At 48.0% G+C, this 27820-nt stretch overlaps 2 protein-coding genes across 2 annotated transcripts in view; both read left to right on the top strand.

Moving 5' to 3' along the window:
* On the top strand, positions 1-5413 carry BATF (basic leucine zipper ATF-like transcription factor; the record flags this gene model as incomplete). Its single annotated transcript, XM_080345834.1, has 3 exons — positions 1-582; positions 2397-2501; positions 5207-5413. The coding sequence occupies exons 1-3, from the start codon at positions 517-519 to the stop codon at positions 5411-5413; spliced, it is 378 nt and encodes a 125-aa protein (XP_080201960.1). The 5' UTR covers positions 1-516.
* An 11579-nt stretch (positions 5414-16992) lies between these two features.
* The window catches only part of FLVCR2 (FLVCR choline and putative heme transporter 2), a gene marked incomplete at both ends in the record, with an annotated part of 39611 nt that continues 28783 nt past the window's right edge, over positions 16993-27820 (top strand). Inside the window, one exon of the mRNA XM_080345575.1 lies at positions 16993-17502. Coding sequence (XP_080201701.1) covers positions 16993-17502 — 510 coding nt within the window. The remainder of the gene's footprint in view (positions 17503-27820) is intronic.

Genomic DNA, 27820 nt, shown 5'->3' with positions numbered 1-27820 from the left:
TCCTCCGCACTGCCCTCCTTTGAGGGTCCAGGTTTCACAGCCAGGGACGGGGCTTTTCTTCCTTTCCATCTCTGCTGTTTGTCTCAGAGAAAACCCAACTCACTGTTTTTCAACTGCCTGAAGGTGTTTTTTGGGGGTTTTTCAGGCTATTTTGAAGCTCATTTTTCCCAGATGTGCTTTTTTTTCTTTTCTTTTCTTTTTTTTTTTTTTTTCTTCTTCTGTAACTTTTCTTCTTCGCCTTAAAGTTTCCGGCCATGTGACTTTCAGCTTACATCCCCGAGGTTCTGAGAAACCACAGGAGGCCGAGACCTAAAGGGAAGGTGCAGAGGCTCGGAGAGGAGAGGCAGAGAAAGTGGCAGGAGGACAGCGCGCCTCCGGGACGGGCGAGAGCCGGGAAGCCAAGCGCCACCTCAGCGGGGCCGGAGGAGGGCAGGAGACAGGGAAGCGAGGCAGAAGGCCGGCACGCCAAGAGCACGAAGGAAGCTGAAGAGGCCCTGGGAGCCAGAGACGGGAGCCATGCCCCACAGCTCTGACAGCAGCGACTCCAGCAGCTTCAGCCAGTCTCCCCCTCCCAGCAAGCAGGTAAAGCAGGGACCCTTCCCCAGCTCTCCCCCACTGGAGAGCCCTTTGGGGTGGGCCATGGGTGGGCAGGAGGAAGGCTGGCACCCACCGCTGCTGTTTTCACGGCGCGCTGTGGCGGGGCTTTCTAGGAACTGCTATGAGGAGAGAGATGTGGCGCTGAGCCGGGAGCCCTGGCAGGAGCCCCAGCCACCAAGCTGGGTACAGGTGGAGAGAGGGGGGCCGGTTCCCTAGGGCTGTGCCAGGGGCAACTGGGGGGCCGGGACCCCTGGGCACGGTGGGCCCTGCGATACACGCTGGGCGGGCAGCAGGCAGGAGCTTCGGTGTGAGAGTCGATGCTCTGGTGAGGAGCCCGAGCGTTCACCTCCGCGCCATGGACCGGCGCGGCTGGGGCAGCCCGGTGCCGGGCTTCCTGCTGCCGAGACAGCACTTGGCTCCCAAAAAAGTCCTGACATTTCAGATCTGCTTTGTTTTCTGTCCAGCCTCAGAGGTTTTTCATCACAGTAATGCTTGACAGAGGGATTTTGTTTTGTTACAGAGTAGCTTAATGGTAGGTCTTTTGCTAGAAGATACTGATACAAGTCCAAGGTATTTCCACTGCCTTTTCTGGCTAAGCTTTATTATATCTGTCATTTGTAATTTCTCTAGGGCTGGCAACAAAGGCAAGTAACAGAAACTTTGCTCAGAAACCTTGGGGATGATTGCAGCACATGATTTTGGGCTTTGGGAGACATCCTGATAGGGAATGGGATAAAGCACAGGGGTTGCCAAGGGACAGGAACTGGACTTGCTGCAGGACATAGGAACTGCTGTATCTAAGATAGGTGTAGGGTATTGAAGGCAATGATAAAACAGTTAAGTTCAAAGAAAAGAAAAGATCTTGGGTGGAGTGGAGGAGGGAGAGGATGTGGACAGACTGATGGGCTGGCAAGATAACATTTGTGGCTGAGTCTTGTAGTCCTGTGGAGAAGCAGCGGTGTGAATGTTAGCGAGTCCACAAAGAGGCAGTGCAATATGAAAATAGAAGATGAAAGAGTCTGTGTGACGGTTTCAACTGTCAGAAGGCAGCAGCAGACCAGATCTCAGCAGAGAACGGCTGCTGCATGAAGCTGGTGACCTGGAGCCTGGAGCCCTGTGCTCTCGCCTGCCCAAGGAGCTTGGGAGTGCTGCAGTCAGGCATTGCTGCCAAGGGACTCCAGAAAAGAGCAAGCACAGAGACCAGGGTGCTGGAGCAAATGAGATTTGGGAAAAAAAAAACAAACCAAAACAAAAGCTCTGAGTGTCTCTAGTTAAACAAAGCAGGAACCACATTGATCTGCAACAAATAAAGCCTTATGGAGAATGGTGATGGAGAGGGAGTGGGACCTACAGGGAAGCACAGGATGAATCTCTGGAAGGATGGTTTAGCCAAGGACCTGGAATGACTTCAGTGCCATATCCCCATGGAGAGACAGGGAAGGGAAAGGTTTACTGTACAACAAATTCAAATTGTCTCTCTTTGGGAGAGAGGTCCTTATCCTGGTCCCTCAAGCTACATCTCAGGCCTGTGTCTTGGTGAAGGGAGCGTGGTCTTTATTTGGCTGTGCCGGGAAATGAGATGTCCAGGGGTATCAAACTTGCCCCCCCTGGCAACTGAGATACCAACATCATTACACATCCCTGGGGCAGGGCTTTATCCTGATGCTGAGGGTGTGTGGTGTCCCATGTTCTGTTTCAGTGATATTATTCGCTGTGTCTCCCTTCCCCATCTCCTGTTTGGCAGGACCAGGGCAATGGAAGGGATGCCCCAGTCATTCCCACGTCTTGTGTTTCCCTAGGACTCTTCTGATGACATGAGGAAAGTCCAGAGGAGGGAGAAGAATCGCATTGCTGCCCAGAAGAGCCGCCTGAGGCAGACGCAGAAAGCAGACACGTTGCACTTGGTGAGCACTCCCACCCTTCCTATCTCTGGTGCTGAGGGCTCACATAAGGGACAACATGCTTTTACCCTGGGTACTCAGAGCAGAGGTGCTCAGTTGGGGCAGGACAGGAAAAGTGAGGACAGGGCAGGAGATAGGAGTCAGCGCTTGCAGCGAGAGCACACAGCCCAGGATGACTGCCACTGAAGCACTTAGTTTTGCAGCTAGTTTTGAGTCCACTTTTATCTCTCACTCTGACAGTACTGATTTCCTTTCCTAACCTCTTATGACTAGCTCAGTCAGAAGCTCTTTGAAAGCTCAGGCTCACCTGCACTGGCATTCCCTGGGCTTGTGCTTCATGCCATCACTTACACAGCAGTGCAACAGCGTACAAGGCTTTTCTGAGATGTAGCACTTTGTATTAATTGGTATGGATGATGGTGCAATGTGGAGCCAGATGTGCCATCTCCTCTGGTCTGTTCCCTGAGACACTACACAGTGTAGATAAATAAATATTAAAACATTTCTAATATTTTTAAATGTCTCTATCATAGCTACTGTATCCCTTTCTACATCTGGACACTGAAGAGTACCTGGAGGCTTTTCCTGTTATTTAGCACAGATTTTCCCTCCTTTGGTTTCACGCTGCTCTCCCACTCTCCTTCTGTGGCACTGCGGGCACCTCTGTGGCTCTTCCCAGTGTGAAGATCCAGGCGTCTGCTTTTCAGGAGGGACAGTCACTTCTGGCTGTGTGTGTTTGGACAGGAGCGTGTGGTCAGTGTTCAAGCCCAGGCACTGGGCTCCTCTGCATTTTGCATGTTGCTAAGCGCAGACCCATGTGTTTTGGGCCACTGGCGGTCAGGGTGCAGAGCACACAGCCTGCAGTGGGCAGAGACCATTTTTATCCCTGTGCTGGGCTTGGCTGCCCTTTGAAAAGTGGTAGTTGGGCTCATGTTAAAAAAAAAATCCTTTACTTAGAGGTCTTCATATGCCCCTGGATCCTAATTTTTGGAAAGAATTCTTGAGAAGCTGGTCCTGAACCTTCCTCCTTACATAGTCCACTCAGTCCATGGTTGGAGCTGGGTTTAAGATAGTAATGTCACTCTTTTCTCAGTAGCTGGTGATCTTTCTAGACCTGATATAGCTCTAGGCTGACTGCATTATGTATGTCAGCAGCAGTGACTTTGGGCAACGTGCCTGAGGAGTTGAAGAGAAACCCTTTCCTTGGGGTCAGTGCACTCTCCAAGGTAATCCTAGAGGTGGATATGAGCTTTGATCCTTTTCCAGGAAAATACTGCCTAGCTGTGCACTAAGAAGAATGTGCTCTTAGGGCAGATGACAAACCACTTGCTTCCGAGATTACTACTGCTCAGCTAGCACTGATAAACACAAACTCCTTGCCTTCCCATGGGGACAGGAGCGGGGGGGCCCAGTTTGGTTCAGACAAAGTATCCTGGCAGACAGCTAGAGAAATCCAGGGAGGCAAGCAGAGGATGGATGTGAATTTTTGTTAATGTTTTTACAATTTGTGGTGGACAGTGATCTCCTCCTGCTCCTGGGTTCATTTCCTGGGTGCTGTTTGGTTGGCTCTGCGTTAGGGACTTTGCTTCTCTGACGTGGTTCTGCCCAGAAGAGTATGTCTCAGCTCGAGCTATGGTAGTATGAAAGGAGCCGGCAGCTCCATCTACCCCAGAGCTTTGTAGCTGTTGTTCTGAGGGGAATGAGTCACGGGGAGGCTGGGGCTCCCAGCCCCTGGGTGATTCCCGTCAGCTCCTGAGCTCGACGTCAGTCAAGATTTCCAAAGCATTTAGTCACGTCTGAGAGATGTTCGTTTGCTGTGCGAGCTGCTCCTGTGACAGCCTCTGTAACTGCCGAGTGCGTTTCAACCTGTGCGCGGAGAGCGGGCACTGTCAGCAGTCAGTGTGGCAGCAGAGGGGTGACAGGTTTGCTTTGCTGAGGTGGTGGTGCAGCTTTCCAGGACCTCAGAGTGCTGGGTCTCACTTTAGCTGTCTCAATTGAGTTTGCAGAGCCTGCTACCACATCCTCTCTCCCTGCTCCGGTCCTGCCAAGGCTGCTGGATCCATTGTTGTTTGGTGCCTGGGATGCTCCAGCCTGGAGCTGGCTGCACTTTGGCAGCAGTAGAGGTAGCAAAGGCTGCAATGCTCTTGGGATCGTTGAGACAATGCTGAGCATCATTATTAAGACGTTTGTTGTTATTCTCATTAATAACAGTATTAATTCAGCTCTTCTGAGGCCTCGGTTTCTCTTTTCTTCTGACTCAAGCGTCTCCCCCTCCTCCCCACCGTGCCGCTGGTTTCCCCGGCTGCTAGCAGGAAGCAGTGAGTCTTTTCTTTCCAGGGCAATGACAGGTTTCCTGTGGCAGGTGGTTTTCTGGTTAAAGACGGCGGTTATTCAGTGCGCCCTCCCCCAGCCGGCCAGGCAGCCCGGGAAGCGGCCGGCGGCGTGTGTGTGTGAGAGGGAGTGAGAAAGCCTGGGCGGGAGCGTGCCATCGCCATCATCACTTCTCGTAAGCTGGGGCCACCAGCATCGCGCCTGCACACGGCCTGGCGAGGGGGTTTGCCCAGGCGTGGTTCTGTGCCGAATTTACCGGAAATATGTAATTCTGGAAACTCTGCGGGGCAGAGAAGCGCGGGACTGCGACCTCCATGTCCCCAGCTCATCCCTGTGGCTACTGAGCTGAGGAAGCCCCTGTGGTTTTGTCTTCTCAGGAGAGTGAAGACCTGGAGAGGCAGAATGCTGCCCTGCGCCGGGAGATCAAGCAGCTGACGGAGGAGATGAAGCACTTTGCCTCGATGCTGAGCTCCCACGAACCACTCTGCTCCATCCTGACATCCCCTCCACCACCTCCAGAAGTGCTTTATGCCACACACTCATTCCACCAGCCCCATATCAGCTCCCCACGCTTCCAGCACTGAGCCAGTCAGCGGGATGGCAGCCTGCCGGCTCTGCTGATGGCAAGAAGCAACTTTGTGGGGCTTGCTTTTCCATCCAAGGGAAAGAGACAAACAGATGGACACCCCTTCTCAAAGTGTGTACTCTGAGTGACTTGCCTAAAACTTGCTCCCTGTGCAGAAATGGCAGAGCCACCAGGAGGCATCTTTAGGCAGTTGCCAGCTTGCATCCTGGGAAGAGAAGACATCCACAAAAGGGCACCAACCCACTTTCCTGGTGCTTGGCTGGGGATGCTTGCAGGAGTGTGCAGCACCAGCAGCCTCCGTGAGCGGCTGGCTGTGGCACGCAACAGCCAGAGCTCCAGGGAGAGGTGCAGGGGCAGAGGGGAAGATTGGGGGCCACAGAGTACCAGAGTGAAAGTGGTTTATTTTTGTAAAATAAAGATTGAAAATGCTTAACTCTCCGTTTCCAAAATAGGACCTGAGCCACTCCTAAGGTGCAAGATGACACAGACAGTGGGAGGGGAGAGCTTGGTGTCCAGGGAACAGCCCTGCATGTGCTGGTGTCTAATCCAGGGTCAGCAGCTGGAGCCCCACATTTAGAAGGGGAGGCCATATGCATGGGTCGGGCAGTCTAGGAAGCAATGGTTTATGAGGTGATAAGGTCCCTGGGGGACATGGGTCCCTCTTTGCTGCAGGGCTGGACCTGGCTAATGATCTGATGTGCCACATAGCTTCACAGGTCTCTTCCCTGCTGACTCCCTCAGCTCCCTGCTGCTAATGGCTAGATCTTCATGTGCTCCCGTTGCAGGTGTGGAGGTGTGCTGCCATATCGTGTCACCTCCCATGCGGGTGCTGGTGGGCTGGTGGGGCCTTCAGCTTGACCAGCAGTGTGGTTGAGATGGAGCATCACAGCATGGAGGGAGTTGGTGGTGCTGTGCTGGAGTGCGCAAGGGAAGCAGGACCCTGGTCCTTAGGCACCCCGCTATAAAGCATGTATCTGCAGCCAGCGCTGTTTTCCCTACCAGTCACAACTCCACGAACGGTTGCTGTACCACCTCATGCATTGAAGCAGAAAAAACCTGGAAGGTCAGTGAATAGCTGATTAGTTCTGCTGGGTTTGATCTAGTGGAAACACAAGCTGGTCCATACACACAGTCTCTGCACCTTAACACCCCCTAGCCAGCAGTCTGCCTATCAGCCCCACTCTATACACAAGGCTGAAGCCCACCTGCTAGCGCAGGTCCTGTTGCTAGTGCTGGCTCAGTGCTGCTACCATCTCCAAGGATCATTAGCTGCAATTTTTTTAGCATAGGGGACCACAAGCAATGTTTCTGACACAGGCCTTTAATTGAGCTAAATGGACCTAATTTATAGATACCCTTCTTTCAGGCACAGAGAAGCAGCATATTTCCAGATGGATTTTGACTCATCATCATAGCCCAAGAGCAGTTGGGAAAAGTCTGCAATGTGCTGTGCTGTGCCCATTTTCTTTCTCTGGTTCATGCTAGTGGGATGTTAACCAAACACTGCCATGCCTCAGCAAGATGTCCTCAGGAGAGGCGCAGGTAGCACAACAATTTCTCCTGCCACGGCCTGTTAAGAGGCTTGTGAACCTCCTGCCTCCAGCTTCTCTGCCAGCATGGGAAGCACCACACATTGGCCTGGGTGTCACCACCCTACAGAAGCAGTGCTGAGGCAAGGGGCGATTGCACTGGCCCTTGCCTGTGCAGCTCGGACCCCTCCCCAAGGGGGATGCTCAGATATAGGGGAGGATGGTGGTTATTCCAGCCAGGCAGGTGAGTTTCTGCATACAGGACATGCAGAAGACACCTACGGGCAGCAAAAAAAGATTCTAACCACATTCACAAAAAAGCAGCAGGAGCAATTTTGGTATTTCTTACACCACCCCTATCTGTTAGATCTCACACCAGCAGGCTTCAGTCCATCCACTGGTACAACAACCAGAGCTGCTGATCCCACACACAGGCCATGCTTTGAGCCAGCCAGGCTTGAAGGCCCTTCCCAAACTGCATTTCTCTGGGATTTGGTTCTTTAATCCCAGGAGAGACAACTGGCTGCAGCTCTTGATGAGCTTGTTTCTACAGGCTCTACTTCTGCTCCTTCAGCTTATGGTGGGTTTGCTTCTGGATTTTTCACTTGCTGTTCCTTAGGAATCAATGCTGGGGTGCACAGAATCAGAGAAAAAAGCTCCTGCTACCTTGCTTGGTGTTTGCTGTGCAGGGCACTGTAGGCTCTTGCTCCTCACTGGGGGATGCAACAAAGCCCCAGCAAAGCCTGCACTGACTTAAAACACATTATTGCCTGCAATAATGAGAAATCCCCATCCTTTCTGTGAGCCTTTGTGTTTTCTCATGGCTATAAAATGCTAAACTTGGTTGTAGCTGCAGACGGAGAAGGTCTTACCCTGATGTATATGTATCACCTATGCTCACACAGACACAAAGCCAATATTTTTGCTGCAGAGCTGTTGAAGTCTGAGATACTGCAGGCTGGGTGGGGTTCTACGTAATGCCCACAGAATTGCTAGACTACTCACTGGTAACGTCTCAGACTTATTACTACGACTCAGAACGAAATTAAGTGGTAAGTGGTGAGACCGGGAGACGGGTTTGCAACAACATCCTCTCCAGAACCTAAACAATAGTCTTGGCATCACCAGTTGAGGTGCCTTTCCTCTGCATGGCTGTCTGTGAGCTGGAAGGCCTCCAAGCAGCCTTGTTCTCAGTCATTTTGGACAAACACTGGGTGTATGTTGGTGCTAAGAGATGCATCTTCCAATCTGACTTCTCTTTGCCCCAGTCTTGCCCTCAAAAACCTGAGCATAGAAGATGATCTGCATGGTTCAAATGGGTTTTGACCTCAGTTTCTTCTGGGGATTGTTAGGTGTCTCAGATCCAGTCTCTCTTCGTTATAAAGAATCATTCTCCTGGGAGACCATCCTCAGCACCTAAGCAACAAGGGACAACATATCCTTTCAGGGCCACCAGACCTTTCAACCAGTTGCAGAGAAAAGGTCTTTTCCTGAGACTATTTGCAGAACTGCACGAACTGCTTGTTCAGGCTATGCGAGGAGATTCCTTCACTTCTGTGCAGGTGCTGCCTCCTGTTTCTCTTTCCCAGGGTCCTGGCCTCTACAAAAAGTTCCTCAGGCAAATAGTTTTGGTTTTTAAGCAGCCAAGTGCCTGTCCTCTGGTGTGGCCCTCACTGTTGTGAGCAAATGAACTGTTAATGAGCTCAAATGAGGAGCAAAGGGTAGAGTGGTGGCCAGGGCTATAATCCCTGAGTGGAATGCACTTGTCTGCTCCTGCTGGCAATGCACTTTTGCACTTCATTTCCATGGCATCTGGCATTTCTAAAGTGTTGAGTGTTATCTGGCCATGCCCATTCTCTGGGAACACAGTCCTGCTTGCTGCACACAAGTGGAGAAATTGGGTGATGGTTGGGCCTGTGGCAGCTCGTCCCTACCCAACCAGAATATCAGTGCCCTTCCACTGCACTACATAGTCCCTCACTGAAAAGGTGTCTCAAAGCAGTAAAGACGCGGGCTCACGGGAGGTCGAGCGACTCCTTTCAAGCTGGGAAAGGCCAGGCAGGGAGACGGCTCTTCCCTGCAAGCACAGCCTGCTGAAATCCTGTGTTTGTGCTGGCCTCTGCTGGGCAAAGGCTGAGCTCCACCAGCCTGCAACAAAACTTGGCGACCTCATCTTTCCTCTCTCCCTATGGCAGAGCTGGCTTGAAGGTTAGTCTGGCTATTGCCAGAAATTGGGGAAAGAGCTGGGGAGGCTCAGGGTTAATGTGTATGAAGACAAGGGTTGAGTAAGGTTCCTTAGTGGGTGATGTCCAGGTCCAAGTGGTTTTCCTTGGCCAAGGATCCTGCATCTTGGGTCAGGGGTCAGTTTTGCTTTGTGGTCCCACCATGTTTCTGTTCTGTGCTGGGCTGGATGTGGGGACTGAACACTAGGGAAGCATCACATGTGGAGGAGTAACAGCTACTTGTTTAAATAAAAATAGACACGGCTGCAGCCCTCATGAATTATAATCACCTTCACCCAGACCTGAGATGAGAATGGTAGATTTCAGTGTTTTGATACAGGAAAGATTTTGTAGAAGCACTTGGTCTGAATTTCTGCTCAGCAGCCTTGTCCTGGGGGCTCTGCTGTGGACACACACTGGGTAAAGCCAGCCAAAAACCCAATGGCTTGTGGCTGGGAGAGCAGTGAGTGCAGGTGGAAGGTGGCACTGGAGGCCGCTGCTGTGGGTGCTTTTCAAGCCTCAGTAACTGTTGCATCCACATTTGCTTGCTGGCTGGTGTCTTCTCTGCAGACAAAACAAAGGTGTGTGGCAAACATCTGTTGATACTATCGGAAGGTGGAGATCGGAGCTGGGGGACATGAGAGTTGATATTTTCCTTTATGACCTTCACCAAATCTCAGTACCTTCTATGGATCTAGCCATACTGGCAACTCTGTGCAAAAGGACAGTAAGTCACAAAACATGGAGGGTGCAGTAATTTTCTCCCTCTCCATCCCCCTAAAAGCACAGGCTCAGCACTTTACAAGTGCTCAGTATCAGCATTTCAGGGCTTCTTCTATGGTAAGATAAATAAAGATATGACATTTGGTGCTGACTTAAGCTTCACGTGTCTCCCCAGATGGGAAACCCAGGGAAGTTTTTCATGCCTGGTATTCCCTTCCTGCTTCATCCTCCCCAGCTCAGCCGCAGGCTCCCAATGAGCCAGGTGCCAAGGTGGGGAGCTACAGAGACAGCCAGTCCAGGGGAAGGTGCTTTCATCCTGCTCTACGGGGCTGTTAAGATCCCAGCTCTCATCACTGTGATGCCATCTACATTGATTCACATGTGGATTTTCTCTCTTGGAGGACAGAAGGGGTAATACCCAAGCACAGTATGCATGGAGACAGAAGAGAAACAGAGGCATGTCTTCAGTTTGGCAAAGGACAGACTATGCAGCTCTGTCACCTGTTTTGCTGCGGCTCCAAAGTATTTATGCACTTGTTTTGCAAATCTCATCTCAGAAGTCACTTCTGTTAGTGCTGCCAGCCTGCATCAGCAAGAGGATAATCTCCTGCATACTGAACCAAAGCAGCAGCCCACAAAAGAGACCTTCTCTCTGCCTCTTACAATGATCATAGTGTTCAAAGCAGAGAGTGTCATGCAAGAATGCTTTCTGGATGCTAATATTTCAGCACACAGAGATCAAAGAAGATCAGGAATCACTGCAAAGAAACCAAGTATTTTTATGAATCAAAAGCATGGCATGAAATGGTGACACTTTCTCCTAGCTAAAAGCACTGTGTTTGCTTTGCCTGGGTTCTTCTGCCGTGTTGCTGCCACCTTATTAATTAATGATCTGCAGGGGACTTGAGCAATGAGGCAGCAACATGTGCACACATAAAGTTTTTTAGGTAAATAAAAAATCTACTCAACTAAACAATAGTGAATGTATATTCGTTTCTTGCCGAGGCAGGGTTAAAACCAGTGTGTTAAGGTTACTATATAAGACCATAATTTATCTTGCAGCTGAGGTTGCAGACACCAGCTGCTGAGAGTCCTACTGCTTCAGAGACATCCATGCAGAAAGCACAAGTTCCTTCCAGCTCCGGCTCCAGTGCTGTACTCCTTCCTAAGATGCAATAACTTTCCTCCCCTCACAACAGTGACGGTTTGGTGGCCTTGGTCCTCAGGTCTTGTCCCAGGTTTGTCTTTTTTGCTGCAGTGAGAGTGGGAGAAAGAAGAGGAATGTGCCTGAGTTCAGCAATGAGCCATACACATTTCCAGCACTCTTTAATTGTTAATTAACACCAGCTGCAAGCAGTAGGAGATGAAAACCTTTTTTGTGTCGTTGACATGAACTGGTATGACTCACTGAGATGGAGGTTGGAGGATGCTGAGTAAGAAGGGCTTATATACTTCAAGTTTTTCGTATTTGGGGTTAATCTGTGACCCTGATCTGGTCTGGGGATGTAAATCTAGTCTGTGGCTGAGTTTTGAGTCTAGCTGGCTCTTTTTTCACTTCTTTTATTCTGAGCGGAGCAAAGAGATCTTCATGTCCCACGTGTGTGCTTGGTGCACGACAAAGGTGTGAGGTGGGTTTGCTTCAATGACAGAGCAAACAGAGCCTGTGCACGGCTCTCTTCACAACTACTTATATCTCCACAACTTTTCACAAGCAAAGGTTGAGAGCTGGGCTTAGATGCTCGAGCAGTACAGCAGGCTAACCACAGTTACACAGCTTTTGGATTAGAGAGGGTTCTCTTCCGGCCAGATCAGAGCATGGGGCAGAGCAAGTTAAATCTGTTTGCAGAAGGCCATGGAGAGGTAAAGTAACCACCCTGTGTCTCGAGGGGTGTGCACTAACTAACAACCCACATGGCTGAAGTGCCATGGGTGCAAGTGCTCTTCCATGCTGCACATGCCTTTTATGCCCTTGCTGCAAGAAGGCAGCTGTGAATAACAGCACCTCAGCCATGCCCTCCCACATGCCCTTTGCAAGTTCAGACCTATATGATTCACCCATACAAACGTCACACCTGAACTGGACAGGGTTAAATTACAGCCATTTCTGTGTTAAAGCCAGATTTTGGACAGGGAGATTAGTCTGTAAAGAGGTGGTTACTCAAGCTCCGGTTGGGCAAGCCCTTGCAGGCAAGGTTGGAAAGTGCTGGCTGGCAGGCAGGAACTGCAGCCCTGCCCCTGGCAGGGCCACTGACAAAGGTTTCCCTTGTAAAATAGATGTAGGCGATGCATCCCTAGAAGTTGTCTGAGAGCAACAGATGACATGTGCTGAAAGGGAGCAAACCATTATTTCCCTTCCATGAGTTATGCTTTTAAAAGGCATTAAAATTTGAAGAGGACAGGTTTGGTGCTCAAAGTTATTCCCTGCACAATGCTGATGGTTCTGAGGTCTGTAGTTTTTTCTATATGAGATTTTAGATCGTGCAACTAAGACAGCATATTTTGTGTAGAGGAAGGTAAGTTTGCAAAATTTTGAATGTTGCAGAGCCCGCATACTGCACTATTATAAAAGTAATTGGCCATCACTGTATGTGTCTCCAGATCCTTACACAATAAATGTAATAGGAAAGATTCATAATAGTTTAGCGTATCAAAATAATTGTGTATCTAACTTACATAATATACTAATCCACTGCCTTTATAAGCTGTACACTGGGTCCTGCTTCCTGGTGGCTCCTGAGATGTAGAAAGCTACAGGTGCCAGCAGAGGGCTGGCAGCCTTCCCTGCTCCATAGGGGACGAGTGCTGCCTTGGTCCAGCGCCACAGCCCTTGCCAGCCCACTCTGCACAGGGTGTCTCCAGCTGTGCACTGCATCCAGCTGTGGCCCAGAAGAAGTGAGTGGTTCTGCCAGTTACATGAGCCTTACTCTTTGGTCTAATGATACATCTGTCTGACTCTTGAAGACCGTCACTAAAGCAGTTTGGGTGTTGAACCCGATATAAAACATTCTCCCTCCATCAACAAAGATCTTGAAATCTTCCTTGCAATGTCTGTTGTGAAAGGTTGTGCAGGGTAGACTGGGAGATCTTCTGACATCTCTTCTAGATCTTAATCCTATCAGTCAAAAAGTGACAGAGCAATCGAAGAGCTGCACTAGCTATGCCTTCTAACTGCAATGATCAGATTTAGGGGCACAAATCACAGTGCTGTGAGTTTGAGAGCAAGGGACATTCTGTGGTCCTGTGAGCTTAGATACTTCCCATTTAAAGGGAGCCTAGGCATCCTCTGAAATCTCTGCAGGAACTGAATGGCTGGAAGATCCAGCAGATCTCTGAGTACCCTATTTTCCCTGGCAAACTTCACCTTTTGTCTGCCTACTCCTTGAACCTCCAATCCAGTGCAGGAGAGAAAAGGCATCAAGGAATTATTATTTTCACAATAATTATCTAATGTGCCTTCTGCACATCTTCCAAGCCGATTTCCACCACCCATTCATTATGGCCTTGCTTGTCATTGTGGCCTGTTGCCATCCACTAGAAATCAGAAAGGTGGATTATCATTGCCAGTATCATGCCTAGCAGTTAGGTTTATTGGGTGGGCTTTGAAACAAGCCAAGCTTGTTCCAGGGAATGTTCTTCAGTCCTTACAGAACTTAAAGGAATCACACGTACTCATTGGTCATAAATGCAGAATATATTCCAAGAGTGTCTGAAGTTGGATTTATTGAGATCCATAGGGAAGCCAGAGATGTTAGGCTCTATCTGGTGACCTGTGCCATCACATTCAATTTGGGCCCTGCTTCTGGTTTAGCGCCTTCCAGTCTTCACAGATACTTCTGGCTATAGGATCCTGTAACCTTTTTAGCACTTGTATCAATCTCCACATAAAGAAGATTTCCCTCTAGCTTTAAAATCCACATCAAGGGGTTGTCCTGAAATATAAATAATTTTTCATAGCTAAGAAGTTTTTACATAAAGATGCCTTGATGAGGGAAATCCAAAAGCAGCTGCTGTGTTGCTTCAAGAAGGGAAAGAGGCTAATCTGAGTAGGAACAGATGCAGCAATGGAGAGAGGAAGAAATGCAAAGCACAGGGGTTTTATTTTGGTCCAGAAATTGGCAAATTATATAAAGGGGTGATTGAACAGTTCACAGAGCCAAAAATGAAACAAAACAGCCCTAAAATCAGGGGAGAGGGTTTCTGGGAAGTGTGAGCCTATAAGCGTGAAAAATAATTGCCCAAATCGGCATTGACGGAGCCAAGGTTGCCTCCCTGCGCGGCTCATGGTCACTCGCCAGGCCGCAGCCACCAGAGGCCGGGTGCTACTCTCATCCATCCGCTTCCAGCTGTTATTTTCAGTAGGCTCTGTGTTTCAGTCATTCTTGATTTGCTATTTGATTTTTCTGGTTGGACTAAGACATCGGTTTATTGTGAGCAAATGGCTCTTTGCTTGGTAGGCTCTGGCTTGCTATGAACTTTTTGTTGGTGATGGGTGAAACTGATGATTTTCGAGAGCAATTTAAGAGCTGAAGGTGAGACTAAAACACAACTCAGGACAACAGACTGTTTCTTGCTCCAGTTTGGAGCAGGGCTGATGGGAAGAAAAGGACCTGACGTGTGTTTCTTATTTCTCTCCTACATATCTAAAGATTTTTCTAATGTGTGTACTCTTTTTTTTGTTTGTTTGTTTCTCAGTCACATGTAAAGAAATCTAACCATTCCCAGAACTTTTCCTAATATGTGACAGTATTTCTCAACTCCTTATTTTTTCTTTATACTCTTTCTGTTTTTTCTTTTGCTGTGACCTAAGCCTGTAAACCACATTCAGTCCCTATTAGTCACTGATATCTTCTTTGCTGCCCAGAGACCTTTGACTACAACAGCCTGCTGTACAGTACCTGATGACTCCATTATCCTGCATTTATCTGAATTTACAAATTAAAGATGTCATGGACTGTGATAACACTTTCAGTTACAGATACCTGAAGCTACAGTCCTAAACTCACGCAGACCCAAATACTTGACTTAATAATGTTTCGCCATCTACAGATTTTGCTCTTTGCTCTGCTTTCGGGATTGTTAATGAATGATGCTCCTCTAATCAAACCCAGTTTGCCTTGCTAAAAATTGCCTTTTTGTATCTTTTCTTGATCTTTGCTTTTTGACTACTCTTTAATCAATAACAGTGATTACCTCTGGGTAACATTGATTTCTTTATAACATTGTGGAGAATTTTGTAAAGACCTTTCATATCTGATGAACCTGAAAGTTTTTTTTCTGTACTATTTTAATGTTACATCCTCAGAGTTTTCAGACTAAGCAGGTGCTGGACCATGACAGTCCTTTTCCTGCTTCATTTCACCTCTGCGCTCTCAGACCACTTACTGCATTCCTGGTACATCTACATTTCAAATTTATTAGAACAAATTCCTCTATTATTTCTGTTTTCTCAGTACAGAGCTTGGAGCAACTTCAGATGCCTAACCTAATGATAAATTAGATTGAAAACCTCTCTTCTGGCTCTTGCTTCTGAATTCGCCTTTCTTGTTTATTATGTAAAAGGGCTACATTATGATTATGTTGTACCATCGTAGTGAACGTGCCAGGTAAGGCTGGAGGTTCACTGGCAGAGCTGCAGGCTGAGGAGGGGAGAGCAGGAGCATTTGCAGCTCTGTCCTGGGATGCTTTCAGAAGAGCACATAGAGAAGGCTGCACTGGTTTTACTGGTCTCCACCTGTGCTCCTGACCAGTCTGCTGGGAGTAGGAAAGCCAAGCAGGTGACAAGAAGTGAGCTCTGTGAGGACACACAGCAAGAACCACTTAACGTGATATTTGCTCTCCTTGGAATAATTTGTCCAAAGGTGTGGTCATATTCTTGTTTTGTTTTGTTCATTGTTGCTGTTGTTGTTGTTTTTTCTTGCATGGGAAATAAGAGTATAAAGGCACCCAAGCTGAGAGTCTCCCTTTGCTCCTGGCAGCAGTCAGATGGGTAACTCAGAGGACAGCGCCAGTAACCTCTGACAGTGTTCCACAAAGTAAATACAGGCCAGAGAAACTTCACTTTTTCATTCTCTGACCCACGTCTTTGCTTCAGGAATGCAACATCATAAAGACAGATCATTACTCCATCTTTGCAAATGAACTTTGAGCTGTGTGTTTAAAGCTGGAAGAGCTGAACAACACCCGCACGCAACCAAGCCTGCAATCTAAAGCTTGCACTCAGTAATGTTTGCACGATACAGATAACACAATGTCAATTAAATGAACCGTAGATCGCAAGCGACCTCCAGACAATCATGTCAGAGTGGTGTGTTGCTCAAGTGATGGGAAAACAGGAGCTGACTCATTAACTGGAAGTTCCTCATGAGGATGAACGCAAACACGGCTTTTGGCTCTTCTGCTTCAGTCACATTGAGATGTTTTAATTTTGACATCACTGGGTGTTTTCACTTTATAGTGAGCTATGCCATGAAAAAAACATCAGAAGTCAACCCACATGAAACCTCAAACCAGTTCATCCTCCAGGCACCCACCCCGGCACCTCTGGCTGGGTCGGGCACTGCCCACACGCACACAGCCCCCCGGACACAGTTCTGGGTCGGTCCATGTCCTGTTCACCACTTCTATGCACCGGCGACTGAAGTCTCTCCTCCACCGGCCATTCCCTCCGCCGGGGCGGCCGCTCGGCGGGGCCTGGGAATGGCGGCGGCCGTGGGGAGGGGTCGCGGCCCCTCTGCCACCACACGGGCAGCGCTTCCGCAGGGCCCACACCGCAGCTGCCCCTCCGCAGGATCCCCGTCTCCCGCCCCTGGCCCCACCGGGCAGACGGACGGCTCTCCCACCCCCGCGGCGGGGCGGGGCGGGGCGGGGCGGGGGGCGGGGAGGGCCGGGCCGGGCCGGGCCAGGGGGCGGTGGCGGCGGCGCTTCCCCGCACGGTGCACCCAGTCAGCTCGGCCGGGTGGGGTTTCACGGGCAGGTGGCTTTCCCTAGCCTGGGTCTAGGTAGCTACCCGCCTCCTGGCGGGTAGCGGAGCTGGACGGGTGGCCTGCCAGCCTGCCAGCCTGCCTGCCTGCCTGCCTGCCTGCCAGCCTGCCAGCGCTGCCGGCATGGTGCAGCAGGAGCCGGCCGGAGCGCCGGGGCTGGCGGAGGGAGAGGCCGCTGCTGGCACCGCCGTCGAGGTGCAGCTGTCCTGGCGTCGCTGGGCCGTGGTGCTGCTGTTCAGCAGCTACTCCCTGTGCAATGCCTTCCAGTGGATCCAGTACGGCAGCATCAACAACATCTTCAAGCGCTTCTACGGTGTGAGCACCTTCGCCATTGACTGGCTCTCCATGTGCTACATGGTCACTTACATCCCCCTGCTCTTCCCCGTCGCCTGGCTGCTGGACAAGAGGGGCCTGCGCCTCATCGCCCTGGCCGGCTCGGCCCTCAACGCCCTGGGCGCCTGGGTGAAGCTGGGCAGCCTGAAGCCGCAGCTGTTCCCCGTCACTGTCCTGGGGCAGGTCATCTGCTCCATTGCCCAGGTCTTCATCCTGGGCATTCCCTCACGCATCGCCTCCGTCTGGTTCAGCTCCCACGAGGTCTCCACTGCCTGCTCCATCGCTGTCTTTGGGAACCAGGTAAGGGGTGGCTGTCCCCTGGGTGGCTGGGCACGTGGGACAGGCCTTCACCAGAGACCAGGTGGCCCTTGGCCAAAGACCAGGAGCACTAAGAGGGGAGAGCAGCAAACCAGGGAGGTGGAAGAGATGCACAGGACCTGGAGGGCAGGAGCAGGGGTAAGAGTCACCTGCACAAAATTCTCTCTGGGAAATGCAGCTGGTATCTGGAGGGCTGCAGCTTGGGTTAGGCTGTGGGTGAGGGTGGCAGCAGAGGCAAGTGGGACCTGTTTACAAAGTTGGGGGAAGCATCAGGTGTGGGTATGATTTTGGCTTTGAGCGGTGTTTGGACACAGGGTCTTCCCCAGTGCCCTCCGGCTCCTGTGTCTGTGAATCTCCAGTCCAGGGTTATGATTAAGTAGCACCACAGATGGACTGGAGGGGGATGCACTATGCTGGGAAACGTGCTTTAGTCAGAGTGTCTTGCAAACCTCAGACCTGCACCTGCGTCTGGACCTGACACTGCAATATCCTCCTTATGCTGACAATGAGATGGGACAAGGGAGATTAACTGTCTCCTGGAAAGAGTACTTTTCACTGGATCCTGGAGGAAAAGGACTTTAGCACTTTCATGCCTCTTAAAAGTAAGTACAGAGTTTCCACCAGGAGTTGCTTTGAGAAGCAGCAAACCTTCCATCAGGTGAGGGTGAGGTCAGGTCCCTCAGTACTCTTGTATTGAGGCAGGTCAGGGAGGCCAGCGACCCACACTTGCTCAAGCTGTGACGGTCTTGTAGCCAGGTAGCGTTCAGAGGAGATAAATTTTTCCACAGCTTTGAAAGGATTGCGGAAGTAGCTTCTTGACCCTTGCACCCGAATACCAATTCTTCCCTGTTGAATGAAGCAGATAGACCAATACTGATGCAACATGATGTAAGTGAAATTAGTCTGGCTTTATAATGTTGACGTGAAGAAGAGGGAAGAAGAACCTGGCATAAGCTGCCACACTGGACCTGTACCCTTTACCATGAGACCCCTACCGATGACTGCGCACAACTCTGGTCTGTGTTTAGCTCAGCCTGTGGGTGCTATTCAGATTTGAAGGGTTTGCAGTTCAGATAGTTTCTAAAGCACAGTTTTACTCACAGATAACTTTGTGTGCAGAGGGTTTGAGGTGTCCTTTCCCCACATTCCTGGGTTTCTGTACTGCTGAGGCAAAAAGAGGTGAATGCTTTGAGATGGTATTTGAGGAACTGAAGTTTTTGGAACAGCACTAGGAAATTAAGGAGCCGCTGGCTTACATCTTTTGGAAAGAGAAAAAATTACTTATCTTTCTAAGCTTTGCTCTTTGCTCTTATCACCCAGGCTAGTGGGCTGTTTTTTATGTGTTTTAAATGAATCTTTAGAGTGAAAGGCATTTAACGTGGCGTGAGCAGTCTGCTGATTTAGGAGTAAATAAGTAACAGAACATTTTGCTGTCAGACTTTTTTTTTTTTTTTTTTCAAATTATTCGGATGGAGTTACTCAACAGTGTGCGTAAGAAATCCAAACAACGAGGTCTTCAGTCTGTGCTGTATGCGTGTGTGGTATCCTCATTGCCCTAAAAGGAGCAGACTAGTCTAATGGTTGTGAAAAGCAAACTTTGGCTACACTTTTGGTGCTCTACACTGCTCTGGGGGTTGAACTGACATGACAGTAAGGCCTCAGTTCAGTATATGGCCTTTACTTTCTAAGCCCAGACTTCTCTTGTAGAGAAGCAGAGAAATCAGAAATCGCAATGACTGAAGGCAGGGCATGCTCCATAGGAAGGATGTATTCATTCCCTTAATTTCATTCTCTTAGTCAAGGGTCCTGAGGCACATAATCACAGTGAATGAAAAGTAGCTATTTTGTTTAGCAGTGAGGTTGAGCATGGGGAAGAAACAGAGGCATCCTTTTTTTCCTGACTCTCCAATTAAAGACTGTGTTTTGGGGAGTGTTAGCAAAGGGTATGATACAGCGGGTTTGTAATTGCAGTGTGCCAGTATGGCAAATTATTCCCTACTCTCATTCTTTAACAGCTGTATGGTTTTCCTTTCCTTGCACATCACTTATTTATAGTTCCTCAAGGTGGAAAACTGTCACAAATTATTGTGGCCAGTATTATTATTGAATGCCAAGTAGTCATGTTTGTCTGCATCAGGAATTGCAATCAGCTATGTGGAGGAGCAGGGCCATGTCACTGCTCCTTTGTTTGATGGTCCTGCCCTGTGGGCCGTAGGCAGCACTTGGGCAGCACTGTCCTGAGGGAGCCCTGCCTGCTGGTTCCTCGGGGTCTGCCTGGGTGACGTCTGCTCAGAACCCCCCCACTGCTGCCACTGCCTGAGTGATGGAAACCTTCAGGTTCAAAGTTAGCCCTGAACAGTAAATCATTGAATCAGTCAGACTAGGTGTTAAATATCTTTTAAAAAACAAACCAACCCTAGCAGATTGTCTGATTCTCTTGTTTCTGGTCATGTGATGGCTCTACTGTCTGAAGTGCAAAGAGGGTTAGATTGAGAAGTCCTAAACTGATGCTGGAGAGCTTCTAGAAGAAAAGAGTGTGGACACTGCTGAGGCGGCGATCACATTCTCTTGGTTCCCCGGTGTTGGCTTTCACTGCATTTTACTTTTCTCCATTTTAACTGGGAGATGCATAGATTTTTCCACTATTTTTCCTTGTCTCTGCAAGTGCATGTATGGGTTGGTGTGGACTAGGGTTTACTTGCATGTTGGGTGCTTTAACATTAAAATATTAATACTATTAAAATATTACTAGCATCTTCATGCTTAGAAGACTAGGAAAAACCTATGTGGGGACTTTTCCTCAGGCTGAAATTATGGGATAAGGAAGACCAGTGTTTGGAGAGTTCACTGAAGTCCTTCAGATGTGTCTGAACTTTGGAAATAATTTTTCTGACGTGTTTGAGAAACACAGCCATGAGTAGCAGCATGCCTGCTATGTCACCAACAGTGTTGCTTGTGGAGGAGCTCAGTGCTGGATATCTACGTAAGTCCTGTGCACATGAGGTGGGCAGGAGGGAGTGGTTTGCGTTAGGACCATTTCAGTGTATTGATTCATCAGCTGGTTCCCTGTTTGGAATGGTGATTCAGACCTGACAGGTTGCAGCAAATGGGCTTCTGATATCTATGTCAGAGGCAGACTGTCCCCTCACTCTGTGGTGACAGGACCACAGCACATAGAAACATTCCTGAGATACAAGCATTTGCAGGAGCGTGTCCTTGCTGGAGCAGCAGGCCTTGCCCTTTAACATACTTGTTCTGCTGTCTTTTGGGATGAGAAAACACGGTGCTGTGGCGTTACAGAACTAACATGGTGGTGGGAATGTTTAGGTAATGAGTGCAATATTTGTGGCCTTTTGAGATTCATAAGTTGGATCCTGGTGGCCAGATACCAGTTCTCTGCATCAGCTGCCATGGTGCATGCTGGACTGCTGTGCTTGGGCCACACTTCTTCAGGCACATTGGTTTTAGGAGCATCTCTTGGTGCTGCATCTCCCTGTTGTCACCTGGTGGGCAAGGGACATCGGCAGCACAAAGAGAAGTGTATAACTGTGTTGCACAGGACAATGAAAGAACATCTGTGCATTTGTGTTTGTGACTTTGCATTGATTTGCCATCAGTATTGTTACTTTTTTCATTATTATTTTTTTTATTTTAAATAGACCTTGTTCCTGCTTCTTGCTATTCTGAAAAAGAGAAACAAGCAGCTTGTGAGCTTGGGACTAAAGATCTGAGGGTGCTAGACAACTCTTCTGCTGTAATTTTGCCTCTTCATTTTTTAGCAGGCATTGATAAAAGGTGTTGACGTGGACTGGAAGTAAAACTTCAGCTTCATGTTCCTCTCTGCATTTGGGGAAAAATGATGCAGCACCTTACTGATCTTCAGGTGGGGTCTGTCTTTGTTCTGATGCAGCTGGGATGTGATGTCAGAGATTTAGGGCTTCCATAACAGAAACTGCCTGAGGCAGAGCTTGTAGGTGCTATCTGTGTACTGCTGGGAGTGCCAGTCCAGCAGTGACTAGGTGATGGCTTTTGAAGTGGACAAACTGGATGATAGGTCATGAATGAAATTCAGGGAAATGCTCTCTTTCTCCTGGCAGGTACTTTCCTCTTGTTCTGAACTGGGGGAAAGAGTCTGCATGGGGCAGGGGTTGGGGTGACCATTCCTGAATAATCAGGTCTGCAACATCTGAATGGCCATTGCTTTTGTGCTGGTGAGCTGGTGGTGCCCTTTGTGCTGAGCATGTACTGCTGTTTGATGCCTCACTGCTAACTCTGTTCTGTACCTTTTGCCCTTCAGGTGAGGCAGCATCTGAAAGTCTAAGAAGTGTTGTGGAAATGGAGTGCATCCTGTGGGATTCTTGTCTTCAAACAGACTTCTAGATCTTTGTGGCTGTTCTGTTCCTGCTGGAGGGTCCTCATCTCTTCAGCTGATATTTGATCCCTGTTATAAACAGGGTCAGGTGGTGGTCTTTCTCACATCCCTCTGTAGCCTGGCTCTCTATCTCCTGGGATTTTAGCTGTTAGAATAGAGAAGATTTCAGTGGGGAACCAAGAGGAGTTGGTATTGGCAGTAGTTAATGGTTGACATTCTCCAGCCCTTTCTGCCCCTGTAAAAAAGGGCAGGGACCGCAAGGAATGCTCTGTGGCCAGCTCTCCGAGATCCTGGACGTGGCTCAGCGTGGGAAGGCGTGCTGGCCAAATAGCAACGTGGCTTTCCCAGGAATGCCTAGGTTTCTGTAAATGGACACTGGAGCCTGAAATGACCTTTTTCTACCCATTTCATCTGGTGCTCCCTTCCCAGCCACCCACCAAAGGCATCTCCACCTTCTCCCTCACAGAAGCAGTTGGCTTTTGGCTTATTGTTCTGTGGCAGTTGCCTGGTAGTTAAATGAATGACTGCAATGTTTTTGCTGGGAGGGGCTGCCCTCTGGCACCCTCAGCACTTTCTCTGCATTATCCCCTTGGTCTGCCTATGTTAGGTGACTGTAGTAGGTCCTTGACCAAGGTATTATGTCCTGTCTGAGAATTCTAGCAGCCACTGAGGTAGCTGTCAGAGCTGAAACCCCTCTTCTGCTTTATTTTCTATCTACTGCTGTTTTGCTGTGTTGCATTTCTTTCCCAGTAAACTGGGGGAAGGTGCATTCAAGGCTGAGGCCCTGAATAACTTGCATAGAGAAGGAGTCTTTGTCATATGGCATTGCATCATATTAAGCAGTATGAGGAGATGATGGCACAGAAGCAGAAGTGTGATGAGGAAGTTTGTTTTGCTTTCAGAAGAGCTTTGGTTGTGCAAGTGCAGTTTGAAAAAATATATTATCTCACACATCAGTGGGAGAGTAAAAAAGCCTAAGCCCTATCTTATCTTTTCACAAGGCCGGGATTACAATTTTTCCTCTCACAACTTGGATACTTTATGCAAGAAAGGTGACTGACCTGTGGTTTGCAAACATTTAAGTATGTTGACTTCCTGACTATCTGGATTTCTACAGGCTTAGTTTTGCTATGAATGGTATGGAAGAAGCATCTTCTGGACAACAATTCATACAAAAGTATACTGGTAGGAACTGGCAGCTTCTGATTTACACAGCTCTTCAGCTGGGTATTTTCAGTTCTACTGTAGCCTTTTGTATAGACAGGCAGCTGGGACCTGCGCGAAGGATTGGGAAACTGATGTGCAGTAGGAGTAACAGGGTGTGAGAAGCGGGTGGCTGTCTGCTCTCTGCAGATTGCGATACGTGAATTGTAGGGCCAGAAAAGTTCATCTGCTTCTGTGAAATGTCATAGTTATAGCATGGGAGGCACCTGTAGTTTGAACAGGAGAGAGCACCACAAGGCAGAGCTTTGACACACAGACAAAGAGTAGAGGAAGAGCCTGTGTTGCCCAAGGCTTTGGAACAGGTACGTCCTCAAAGGCATTCCCTGCGTGAACAGAGATCCAGGTCTGATGCATTTAAAAATGCTGGCAGAACTGTCAGAGAGGCATCTGGCATGGGTCCTATATGTACTGACCTTGGTTCAGCGTTCCCCTCTCTCACATGTGTAAAAGCAACGTAGTGAGGAGAGCCCTTCTGTTCCCCTTGGAGCTTCCCCGCTGCAACAAGAGACGCATTGTTCAGATCCAGCAAACTGCTACTTCCCGCTCCTCCCGCCTGTCAGGTGGGTCCTCTTCCCACTGCTGGTTATGTTCTACATCTTTGCACTGGTTTGCACCACAGGGTAGCTAGCGTGGGCTACAGAACAGCCTGACCTAGTTTCATCTGTTACTGAACATCAGCGATGTTGCTGTACTTGGCTCGTGCATTTTGTCTGTAAGATTTTTGGAGAGACAACCTATTGAGGTGGCTATCTGAGAGGGAGGTTTCTGGAAGAACAACAGTTGCAGTGTGCAGGCTTGCTTTGTCGACTTCTCACTGAGAACCTTGGCTTTCCTGGCGATAATGTTGGCGGGTCAGTTTTCGTCATTTATTTCGGTAATGTAACAGGATTTGTTTTTAAACTCTCTGTATCTGAAGTAACTTGTATAAAAATCAAATATCATTAAAAGCAAACCAAAACAAAACCCCCAACCTGATGTCTACTGTTTTGTCTGGAGGAACATCTTGAAAATGTGAAGCCTTAAACGTATCTGTCAGAAAACAGGTAAATCAGTGTATATGGCAGGACTGACTTACTAAAACAACTGAAATATCAATAATTTTCTTCCAAAGCATGATAGTCCCTCTGGTTTTCTAGAGGATTCCTCATCTTCATGTTCCTTGGTTGATGTGGATATTGAAGATTAGAGGTAGTGCTGAGCATTGTAAGTAAATGGTTCAAGACTAGTACTGCATGTCCCCAGCAATTACACAAATCTTTCCTGCTCCCTGGCTTCTGGAGGCAGTGGAGGAGGCTCTGTTAGAAATGGAGGAGTGACCCTGGAGGGAACGGGGTTGGTGTGACCCTCAGAAGGCTTCTGGCAGTGGCACTGTGGGAGTCTCCATCTAAGGCTGCCAAAGGGGAAGTCTTTGGCACAGATGAAGTGTTGGTTTTGTTCACACTTTAAAACATTGAATTTGACAGTTTCACAAATGTCCCTCAAAGAGAAGCCTGCGGTGGTTAGTTAGGTTCTTCTGTCTCTCTTCTTCAGGCTGATCTGGGGTGGTGGTGCTATGGGTGGTGGGTGTGGAAGATTGATTCCCAGATCAAAATATTAAAGGTCACTCTTCTGGGAGTGGAAAGGTGGAGTAGCTCCAGAGGTGTGTTGACAAATGCAATGAGCTCTCTTTGAGAGTTGGTGAAGCCCTTGATTTTATTTTTTTTTTTTCCAAAAGCCTTTCCTTTGGAAACGTATGGTACATTGGAACAGAGGAGCATCTGGCCTAGGTCAGGTCAAATTTGTCAGGCAGCCCCAGGCCAGTCAGTGATGAGGGCGAAGGGAAAGACAGTAAAAAAGGGGTGTGTGTCCTCCTAACTCTCCAAAGTCTTGGCTTGGGAACTTGCTGAGACTGTGTTGAAACTAGTGTTTGAAAAGCCTGTTGTATTGGTGTTTATCAACACGGAAATCTCAATCTTTTGATTGCAGCAGTTTCTGCCCATTTGGCCGAACTGGCTGCTGGCCCTGGGGTTTCCTGGGACTCCTGCCCGTGCTGTACTTCTCAAAAATTCACACCGCTTTTCCCTTCCTCCATTCCTGATTTGTGTATTAGCATTTTGGTGTGTTTGTGTGCAAGTAGTGTGGGTCTTCTGTTGACTTGTTCTTTTGAACCCCTGGATGGATACCGCCTCGTAGAAGAAATCAGTTGAAGCAAATTGATTAACGTCTTCCACTGCTAATGCTTCAGATTTTTGCAATGCGATGTGGAAACCTCCCATAAGTATCACGTTGTGAACGCTGATGCAAGACTTCACTTAGTTCTTCCTCTTTCTTGAATGTTCTGCTTCCACAGTGATCATCTTCTGGCCCTACAGACTTTCTGGCAGGCTTCTTGATTTGTGTTTGAAGAGTTTTGATTTAGTTCGGTAAGTTGTTCCACAGCCTTTTTTGGCACAGTTATGGTTTTACTTTAGCTTGGTCCAACTTGCTGTCTTTTTTTCTTTGCTTGTAGTATAATGTCCAGTTTTTGAGTTGGGAGGTGGTGGTGGTTGTTTTGTTTTGTAGTTGTTTGTTTTTAATTTTAACTTAATTGTGGTTCTAAAAGATTTTGCAAATATTCTCTTGGCTTACACTGAGCCTCTGCAGTGTCTTTACACAGTCTTAATGCCACTTGCAAGCATTTAATTTCTTGGGCTTTTCCCTTCTTTTTAATTTTCTTTTACCAAGCTTCTTTTAGGCAGCTCCCTCTTGTGAGTTAAATATTGCTATAGTACTTTGGAGGGTGTTTTTTTAGTTGCTGTTGTAAGGAGGCTGAATTTGAGTGCAGTGCAGAACTATTCTGTAATATTCGTTGTGGTCACACTGTGCTGCTCTAGGTAGAAATCACAAATTGGTCTGCCTCTTATAGCTTCTCTTCAGAAAAGAGTATTTATGGAATCAAAAATGCAGTCTCTGCATCATCCCTGTCATGGCACCTATTTAGCCTGCAAGGGCATTGTCAGGATTTCTCACTGTTGTCTTTTTATTGCCTTTGCAGCATCTCTCTCTTTCTGTCTTTTAACACTTTAATTGACCTTCTGGGTTTGATGGTCTACTCTATCAATATTTGTGCTTACTTATGGAATTTTATAGAGCTTCTGTTTTCCTCTTGCTGACTCTTGGTTTTCTTTAAGGTGGAGACCCACCTCTCCATCGATCATTCATTTACAATTTTTATGCTGATACCACACTGATTATCTTCCTTCAACAGACTCTTAGTATACAAACAGCTAAAATTAAATTAGACATGCCATTTTCCATTTCAAGACTTCAGGTACATTTATATCACCTTATTAGTCACTTGCTTTTGGTCTTGCTACCTATTCTTGTATATGCTTGAATCTTGAATATGATGTTGTTGTTGGGACTGGTCCTTGACAGAATTCAGGTAGGAAATACAATCCTTCTGTCCTTTATTAGCCTTCAAAGAATAAGTCATCTGAACACTGCACTGTGCTGCAGTTGTTGGCTTCCCTGGTATTTTGTTTAAAAATTACCCCAGGGCCTCAAAATAAAGTGCCAGCATCCTGGTTCCTGAGGAGAGATTCTTGGCAATCAGGACAGCGTGGTGTGTTTTGGGAGTGGGCATGCTGAGTGACGTGCTGAATTTTGGGATATTGAGGCTATCTATACCAGTCTTGGAGACCTTTCTGCCTGTACAAAGGTTGGAGATGCTAATTTGTTTGCTGGTGAGAGGGGCTGCTCTATGAACTGTAATGACTGATGGTCTCTGTAAGAGGGGTAGCACAGGCTGTTGCAGAACCAACCCTGCTTTTACATCACTTTATTTTCCCAGCCCTGACGTGAGAGTTGTGGAGAAGGGAGAACAGTTATTTTCCCCGCCTTGCTAAGGCATCTTTAAATTTTCTTGGTAACTGGCTATGGCGTTGTCTGTTGAGCTGATGGTGATGTGGGCACTGGCCTGCTGAGAACCAGGCTAAAAATCTCCTTGTGAAAGGTGAAGTATGTGCTGTATAATACTCATTGTGTTGTTAAGAGCTTGTCTTTTTTGCTGAAAATGGTATGGATAATCCAGGGTCTGTGAGTATCCTCCAGGAAATTTTTAGTTTTAGTTAACTCAAAGGGCCTCATCTTCATAGGATTAATAACATCAGTTGCTCTGAAATATAAAACGTAGCTCCTGTTGCTGTGATTGCTGAGGGTTTTTTTTCCCTTTCTACTACTTAGTCCTTCTCAAAGACTTAACAAACTCATAATGGATAAAAGTAGTTTCTCTTTCGGGGAGGGAAGAGAGTGGACAAAACATCAATTTATGGCTAGAAAATTTGTTCATGTCTTCTGAAAAGACAAGAGCAGTGTCCGAGAAAGCTGAGGAAGTCTGTGTCCCTTTGGGTAAACGATGAAAACAGGACTTCCCCGTAAAGGATTTCTGAAAAATTTGCAAACCAGATTCGCAATATCTTCTCTGCCAGATAGTCAGATAATTTTTCAGGAAGAAGCAGCTAGAGGGAGAGCTGAAAGGAATGAATCTTGACTGTGGCCCTGGAGAAACTTAAGTCAGAGATCAGAGTTAAGCATGGATCTCTCCTCCTCTCCTGTTCTTCTTTTGCCACGGTACAGCAGCTCATGGGACTAACACGTGATTGCAGAGAGCAGGAAACCAAGAAGCACCTGGCACAGGAATCCAGCCCAGTTCTTGCAAGAATGAAACGGTGGTTAGGCAAAGGA

Source organism: Nesoenas mayeri (assembly GCF_963082525.1).
Source record: "Nesoenas mayeri genome assembly, chromosome: 5".
Lineage (NCBI taxonomy): Eukaryota > Metazoa > Chordata > Aves > Columbiformes > Columbidae > Nesoenas > Nesoenas mayeri.
This window is presented reverse-complemented; position numbering and strand designations above follow the sequence as displayed.